This window comes from Lipotes vexillifer, unplaced genomic scaffold (genome assembly GCF_000442215.2).
Source record: "Lipotes vexillifer unplaced genomic scaffold, Lipotes_vexillifer_v1.1 scaffold657, whole genome shotgun sequence".
Taxonomy (NCBI): domain Eukaryota; kingdom Metazoa; phylum Chordata; class Mammalia; order Artiodactyla; family Lipotidae; genus Lipotes; species Lipotes vexillifer.
The window spans coordinates 1200869-1209536 of record NW_006774518.1 but is presented as its reverse complement, the minus strand read 5'-3'; the positions used below and the strand labels follow the sequence as shown (position 1 = coordinate 1209536).

The 8668-nt window shown below is 38.4% G+C and overlaps 1 protein-coding gene and 1 non-coding gene across 2 annotated transcripts; both read right to left on the bottom strand.

Annotated features, from left to right (window-relative positions):
• Positions 1–163: 163 nt before the first annotated feature.
• LOC103077778 (olfactory receptor 2B11-like) lies at positions 164–1094 on the bottom strand. Its single transcript, XM_082930845.1, is given in 2 exon segments — positions 164–901; positions 903–1094. Coding segments are annotated over 2 exon segments (930 nt in total).
• A 7087-nt stretch (positions 1095–8181) lies between these two features.
• On the bottom strand, positions 8182–8255 carry TRNAT-UGU (transfer RNA threonine (anticodon UGU)). The gene has a single exon. It is a non-coding gene; the product is annotated as a tRNA-Thr (tRNA).
• Between the last annotated feature and the right edge of the window lie 413 nt (positions 8256–8668).

The window sequence follows — 8668 nt, the reverse complement described above, 5'->3', positions numbered from 1 at the left end:
GTAGGGAAAAAACCCAACACACTTGGTGTCAGAAGTGGTAAACAACACACAAAGGTTTTCTTGAATTGACTTTTGAGCATGATTTTGATGGAACATCTATTTAAAGGAAGATATATTTCAGGTTATTGTTGGGCTTTCCCATTCAGAATAAAGCATCATTTTCTCACAGTCTCTTGGACAAAATGGCCCTCTTCAGAAGTCTCCTCAAAGCTCCTTTAACATCCTTGTTCCTCAAGGTGTAGATGAATGGGTTGGCCATGGGAGTAATAACACAGTAAAATAGCATCAGAACTTTGATGACATCCTGAGGGCTGTCCCCTGAGGGCTGCATATAGATGTAGATGCCAGAGCCATAGAATAAAGACACCACCAGTAGGTGTGATGAACAATTGTTGAAGACCATAAGTCTCCCATCAGCAGAAGGAATTTGAAATACAGCTTGGGCAATATAACTGTAAGAGACAAGAATCATGGAGAGGGGACCCATTATCAGGAAGGTGGCCACCACTGTAATCTCGCTGACTGTGGTGTCCACGCAAGCCATCTTAATTAGACTGGGCAGCTCACAAAAGAAGTGGTCCAATTCCTGGTTCCCACACAGGGGCAGCTGGACTGTGAGTGTGGACTGCAGTAGTGAATTGGCCAGACCAATGAGCCAAGCAGTGCTGGAGAGCTGCCAGCAGAGCTTGTGGTTCATGATTACAGAGTATCTCAGAGGCTTACACACAGCCACATAGTGGTGTAAGGCCATGGTGCCAAGCAGGACACATTCAGTACAGCTTAGCCAGTGAAATACATAGGCCTGGGTCATACAGCCTGTATAAGTGATGTTCTTGTTGGGCCCCCCCAGGTTGAACGGCTTTTGGGGTAGAGTTGTGCTGGGGAAACAGAGGTCCAAAAACAGAGAGGCTTGTGAGGAAGAAATACATAGGACTTTGGAGTTGGGAATCTATTTGAGAGACCAGAATAATAGCAATGTTTCCCAACAGTGTGAACATGTAGGAGATTAGGAGGGCAAAGAAGAGAGGAAGATCCAACCACGGATATTTGGTAAAGCCCATGAGAATGAAATCCTCTGGAAAACTTTCATTCATGTGCTTCATTGAATTTTGATGGGAGACACCTGCTAAAATCAAGGAAGAGAAGGGTGATTTTAAAAACCCTGAGTTGTCAGAAGTTTTGACAATAACAGGAAAAAAATACTTTTATGGGAGAGCAATGGGGTACACCCTCAGTAGAAATCATAACAACATTAATGAATATAATAATTATAATTAATAAGTCACATTTGAAAAATCCTTTCAGTAGAGAAAGTGGTTTCATTTTTTTCCCCCTAAATCAAAGCCCTATGTGATGGGTTAGTGGTCATTCATTATTTGTTATGGCTCTTCTGTATGATTAAAGAAGTCATTGGGAGGTGGTATTCTCCCAGCTACCTTGCAGCTAAAGGAGTGTGTGACCTAAGAGGTGGGGTCTTGGGTAGGTGCTTAGGTAATGAAGGTAGAGCCTTCATGTATGGGCTTAGTGCTCTTATAAAAGAACCCACAGCGATTCCTGTCCTTTCCACCATGTGAAGTTACAGCTACAAGGTGCTATCTATTAACCAAAAAGTGGGCTTTTACCAGACACTGAAACTGCCAGTGCCATGATCTTGGATTTCCCAGCCTCCAGATCTGTGAGATAAATGTTGCAATAGGTCTCCTGGTCTCTGACATTTTGTTATAGCAGCCTAAATGGACTAAGACATATGTCATCAGGGAAATACAAATTAGAACAACAATCAGATTCTACTACACACCTATTAGAGTGGCCAAAATCGAGAACAATGACACCAAATGCTAGCAAGGATGTGGCACAATAGGAACTCTCATTTGCTGGTGGGAATACAAAATGGTAGGGCCACTTTGGAAGACAGTCTGGCAGTTTCTTACACAAATAAACATACTCTTACCATATGATCCAGTAATCATACTCCTGGGTATTTACCCACATGAGCTGAAAACTTACATCCACACAAAAGCCTGCACAAAGATGTTTGCAACAGTTTTACTCATAATTGCCAAAATTTGGAAGCAACCAAGATGTCCTTCCGAAGGTGAATAGATAAATAAACTGTGGTACATCCAGACAATGGAGTACTATTCAGCGCTAAAGAGAAACAAGCTGTCAAGCTATGAAAAGACGTAGAAGAACCTTGAATGCTAATTACTAACTGAAAGAAGCCAATCTGAAAAGGCAATATACTGTATGATTCCAACTATCATACAGTATGTTTGGAAAATGCAAAACTATGAAGACAGTAAAAAGATCAGTGGTTGCCAACGTTTAGGAGGGAGGGATGACTAAATAGAGCACAGAGGATTTTTAGGCAGTGAGCCTCCTCTGTATGATATTATAACGGTATATACGTGTCATTATACATTTTTCCAAACCCATAGAATGTACAATACGAAGAGTGAACCATAATGTAACTGTGGTCTTTGGGTGATTATGATATGTCTGGGTAAGCTCATCAGCTCTAACAATTGTACCACTTTGGTGAGGGATGAATGTAAAGGGGGAAGCTATGCATGCGTAGGGGCAGGGGTTATATGGGAAATCCCTGTACCCTTGCTGAGTTTTGCTGTGATGTAAAACTGTTCTAAAAATAAAATCTTAAGAAAATTGTGATACTTCCTTACTGAGTGGGATGCAGAGTAAAAGGAACAATTCTCCTGATGGCCCTCTCCATACCCATCAGGTAAACAGGGTTCGATTGCTGCAGGCTCTGCCAGGGCAAGAAACATTACAGGTCCTTGCTAATTTGGGGCAGAAATTTGGAGACCGTATATGGGAATGAATTCTGAGAGTGTTTGACCCAAGAAATTAGATATGAATTTGTCATAATTGTTACCTCTACCAGAGATACTTGTTTCAATTTACTGGCTGGAGCCATGAGTATGGTTTTCATTGTTTTTTTTTTTTTTCTGTTGTTTTAGTCAACACTAAAATCTGGTCACTTTAAAGTGACCCATCTAAATGATGTTGATTTGTGAGAATTCCCTTAGCATATAGTAGAAGGACCCTGAAGATGTGTGTGGATTATGTAATAAGAACAGACTGGTGTTGAGGACAAGATCCCTTGTCATGTCTCCAAAAACAAACAAACAAAAACTACAGGAATTATACCATCTGACCATCTGTGAGAATTGAGAAGAGATTTTTTCTTTTTTTAGGTAACCATAGTTCACTAAATGATTCCACTGTGACTAATGTTTATGCAGCCGTGAAAATGTAAACTCTCCATGCTGATATAACCAAAAAGTATGATATAAGAGTATCTGGAGAGTAAGACATAGACATTCTCTCTCTCTCTCTCTCTCTCTGTCTTTTGTCCTCGCTCTTTCTCTTTGTTATGTAAGGGTTAAAAGTTCTCATTTTTTATAGTAAGTGATAAATAAGTCATATTTAAAACTAAAAAAACACAAATAGAATAAAGACTTGTTATTAAGAAGTATGGGTAAATAGAAGAAAACACTGAAATTATTTAAAATGTGTTAACTTGGGAGACCAGGAATTGAGAGTGAGGAATGATGAAGAAGGGAACTGCTATTTTTCATTATAAGCCCATAGTATTATTTTATTTTTTAACTTTGAACACATATGTCTTTAATATAAATGAAAATTAAATAAGAAGGAATGGAAGGGATCTGAATATTTGTCAATGATGGTGAAGGCATTAGAGTTGTACACGTTGTTTGAAAGCGTGGAAAGCACACATCATCACTTACTGCAGCATAGAGTGCATAACATGGTGTAGTGGAAAAACAGGTTGCAAAAATAACTTGGGTCCAGGATATGGAAAATCTTGAATACTAGGTTAAGGAGTCTGATCAAATGAAGATTTTTTTTTTCAGAAGAGGTGTGAAATGATTGGAGCAGCATTTAAAAACATTTATTATGGCTGAATAACGAGGGATTCAAGAAGAGACTGGAAGTTGGGAACTCAGTGGGGAGGCTACTGCAAGAGTCTATGGGAGAGAGGCTGAGAACGTTAGCTTGGAGAGTAGCAGTGGGAATCAAGAGCACGGTATGAATGTAGGAGAGAGGAAGGAGCTGAAAGAACATTTGAAGTTTTAATCTGAGGTGCTGAAAGAATGGAAATTCAATTAAGAGAAAGAAGCATGTATATGAGGATTGATTGGAATACGTGATTTAACCAAAAAAGACCTCCCAAAAAAGATAAATTTAAAGCTTGACTTATAACAGTTGGCTCTGAGGGTCCATTCACCAGAGTATGGATTACTGCTTCATCCAGACACCTCTAGATCAATTTGACAAACTATACATTTACATACAACCACTTGAATTCATGGCTAGGATGGTTTGTTGCAGCTGTTTAACCACCAAGGACAGGGACGGGGACAGAAAGAGGGAGAGGCAAGGGAGTATGTCTCCAAAAATAGAAAAGAAATCGCCTGCATCTGCCAGGAAGTTCATGCATTTGTGTATAAAATGGCTGAGGAAAAGAGTAAAACAAGATCCCATTGCCCCCCACCCCACCTCGAAAATCCTCAATATTTTATCATTGGTTATTCTTTATATTATTTGATCCTCAAACTTATCTTCAGAGTATTGGCATTTATTTATTCATTCATTCATTCATTCATTCACTTTAAAGCAAAAAGATAAAAACTTTATTACTGGGAAATTCTTGCTGGTCTTCACATAGGGATGTGACAAAAATGACAGAGTATTGGTTTTAGAGAATTGATTTTTAGTGACTTGACCTGCTTTCTCATTCCTCCCCATCTCCTAGATAATTGGATTTTTTGGACTTAATTCTGGGATCAACATAATTTTGAACAAGTGACAACCACTGGTTTGGCATAACAAGAATTCATTTAGCTCATGGAGGCATCTTACCCTGCCTGATATTGCCAAAACTCAGAACCTTCATTTTCTGTCTCAAAACAAAACACAATACCATCTAGGCTGGTGTGAATAGAAAGAGACATCACTAGAACTTACCTCTTCTTATTTGAATCTGTATTAAGCAGATGTGTTTAGCTATAGAAGCTTAGTCAGGAGAAAGGTTGCAGAAGGGTTGGATTCCAACAGTCCTGAGAGAGGGAAGCAAGTATGATCAGGTCAGCACTTCAGTAAAAGCCACCAAAGGTCTTAATATGGCAGGTAGGGTGAATGTGATTCTGGAGGCATTGGATAATCTCTCCTGGTTCCAAATCTGATTCAAAGGCAGATAAAACAAGTTCACACCCAATGTGCCAGTGATCCCATAGGGGCTGTCACTGGTGAATTAATCTCCCTGGAGACAGTATCTTTCTTTTATTTATATTTTTGGTTGTGATTATAGATTGCATCAGTTCTTCCACTCATTAATCCCATCTTAATAGCAAGGGAGAGCAGGATTTACCCCAATAATTTTCAGAAAGAAAACAAATATTGTGCTATTAACAATAATGATGATAATAATGGCTTAACACATTCTAGGCAATTTATATGAATTGTCTCCTAACAAATCCTTGAGGTGGGTACTATTATTGTCCTCATTTTATAGTTGAGGGACTTAAAGTTTTAAAAAGGTAAGTAATTTTTCCAAGGATCATAAGGCTCACACACTTCCAGAATTCACACACCAAGTGGATGCTCTGCAAATATCATGAGTAAACATAGGTTTTTAAAATATCTGTAGTGTTTGGGGTACGTGCTTATTCGGACTTTTCAACCTTATTGAAAGCTCCATGGGCGCAAGGTTTATGTCCTCTTTTTCAACTGGCTAAAGCACAGTGCTGATCAAATTAAGATCCTCCTTTTATTTCTTATGAATGCAGGTATAATATCCACATCTCCATCACATGAAGACCATCTCAGAGCAGGTCACTCCTCAGAACAAGGTAGAACTAAAGAAGCAACTGAATAAGTACTTTAAAGGACAAATCCTTGCCTAATTGTCTGACAATGCTTTTTTTTCTCCTTTTTTATACTTTGTATTTTAATTTGGGGGGGATGTTAATTTTACAATAAAAATTATTTTTATTCATGAAATCATTCACTCTTTTAAAAATATAGTTTGTACATTTGGTGCCATGTTGAGAATGGCCTTCTCCACCTCAAGATATTATAAATATTAGCTACATCTTGTGTAATATTTTATGGTTTTACTTTAAATATTTTATAACAGTATTTTCTGTTTTTACATAAATATTACATATTTTTACATTTAAATCTTATTATCTGATACAAAGTGTCTGACAAAACTTTTTTCTCAACACTTTCTTCACCTCCAAAAACTCCCTTTTCAGGCTGAACTTCAAAAGTTATTAGATGCTGTCATGACTGAGTTGTTACCCAGAGCTAGGCCATACAGTCTTCCCTCTTCCTACTTGTTATAGTCTGGATGTGTTCTCCCAAAATTCATATTTGGAAGCCCTAACCCCTAATGTGACTACATTTTGAGACAGGGCCTTTAAGGAGGTAATTTATGGTTAAATGAGGTCATAAGCGTGGGGCCCTAATCCAATAAGACTGGTGTCCTTATAAGAAGAGGAAAAGACACCAGAGCTACCTTCTGCCCTCGCTCTCACTCCCATTCTTCCTTTGCACGTACAGAGGAAAGCCATGTGAGGACACAGTCAGAGGGGGCCTTCTACAAGGCACGAAGAGAGGTCTCACCAGAAACCAGGTCTGATGGCACCTTGATTTTGGACTTCTAGTTCCAGAACTATGAGAAAATAATCTTCTGTTATTTCAGCCACCCAGTCTGTGATATTTTATGGCAGCCCTAGCTAATACACTGTGTTTAAATCTAAAGAATCAGGGCATGAAGAGAGCATGTCCAAGGCAAGAAACAAAACAAAACAAAAAAACAAAACCAGCCAAACAAACAAACAGAGCCTAGGAGATGAAGAAGATTATTTCAGTTTGTTAGTTATATGGCCTGCTCATTTTTTTGTGGAGAACCTCCTACATAGATTTCTAAGGTTTTATTTTATATTTTCCTCCTCCCTAAGTTAAACGAGTTAAGCAGCTGTTCACTGGGCTGATTATCTTCTAGCAGAAAACAGACAGTTATCTCAGGATCCCTAACCCTTAGGACTAAGGTTTGAGATCAGTCTAAGTTGCTTAATTTTATTTAGCTCTGCGGCCAAAAACTTCATTCTTGACTCTAATCAAATAGAAGACAGATATAATGAGAAAAGCATGGATTCCAGAATCAGACAGACCTGAGTTTGAAATTGAACTTTGTCACTTACTCTGTTACTGTGAATATTATTGAACCTATTTCCTCATCTTCAAAGAGCTGATCATAACACATATTGACAGGATTGTTGGGCTGATTAAATGACAGCATGTCTGGAAACTCTTGGAATGTAGTAGACTTCTAATAATGCTAACTAGATGATAAAGAGGGTAAGTAGATGTTCATGAATTAGTACAAACGTGCTAATAGCATAGCTGGACCTCACTTTCAGTTCTGCTCTCTGTGTAATATTTTAAGCAGGATTTTTGCAAATGTGATTCACTTGCCTCAAAATCACTTGGAGTGCTTGTTTAAAACACACATTTCTGGGCCTTTCACCAAAACAGAATTAAAACCTCTGGGGATGAGTCCCAAGAAACTGTGTTTTAACTAGTTCCCTAGGTGATTTAAATGTCTACTAAGCTTGGGAATCATTGCATTATAGGATCATTCCATTTTTTAAATTGCAGAATTAAAGTTCAGTTTTTAGTGGGGCCAATATATGTATTCCCTTTGGGACTAAAGCCCTTCCTTGAAGACTGAGGGTGTATAAGCAAATGTAAATTACTGTTATTATAATTTAGTAATATTTGGAAAATCATATATAAAACAGATAACATAATGCTGAGTTTCCTAGAATCACTAATAAATTACATGGGAATTCAGAAAAAAGCGTTAAGAGTTGGTACAGTTTTGTTGCCCCCCGCCAATTAAAAAAGAGAGGACAGGGAACTTCAGCAAAGATGAAAAACAGAAGGTCATTTTCTTTCTGTTTCCATAAAGAGACCCACCACCTTTTCCTTAGGAGTGAGAATTTTTGTAGTCACAGCTGCTTTTAAATGAGTGGATCAGAATTCACAGTAATACTGAGTATGGTGGAGAATTAGTAGTAATGAGGGTTTACTGAAGAATTTGGCTTCCTAGGGAGAGGGCAAAAGCTAAGGCCCCACTGGGACTCGAACCCAGGATCGCCTGTTTACAAGACAAGTGCTTTAACCAACTAAGCCATGGAGCCCACACGTAAGCCTAACTTTGTTCTAGATCTGTCCTTACCGTGAGATTAAATATTCCTGACGTAGTTTTTGTGATTTAGTGAAGCTTATTGTGAGAAAAGAGACAAACTCCAAGAAGACGTTTTGCTTACTTAGATGCGCTGCAGAGCTAATACAAGCGGGAAAAGTTTCGGGCAGCTTGAATGTTGGGACCAATAGCACTTCAATTAGTCGAAGGATATGACCAACAGTAAAAGTCGAGGCTACTCACTTTTTCCAATTAGGATAAAGTCTTCTAAAAGCAAAATTTGCTGTTACTGCATCTCGTCTTCTGTAACTAAGATTCTTCATTCCAATAAACTAAGTGAGGAACTCTAAAAATGGAACTCCACTAGAAGACTCTTAGACAGCCGGGCTAGGGCACCTAGTGTCCCTA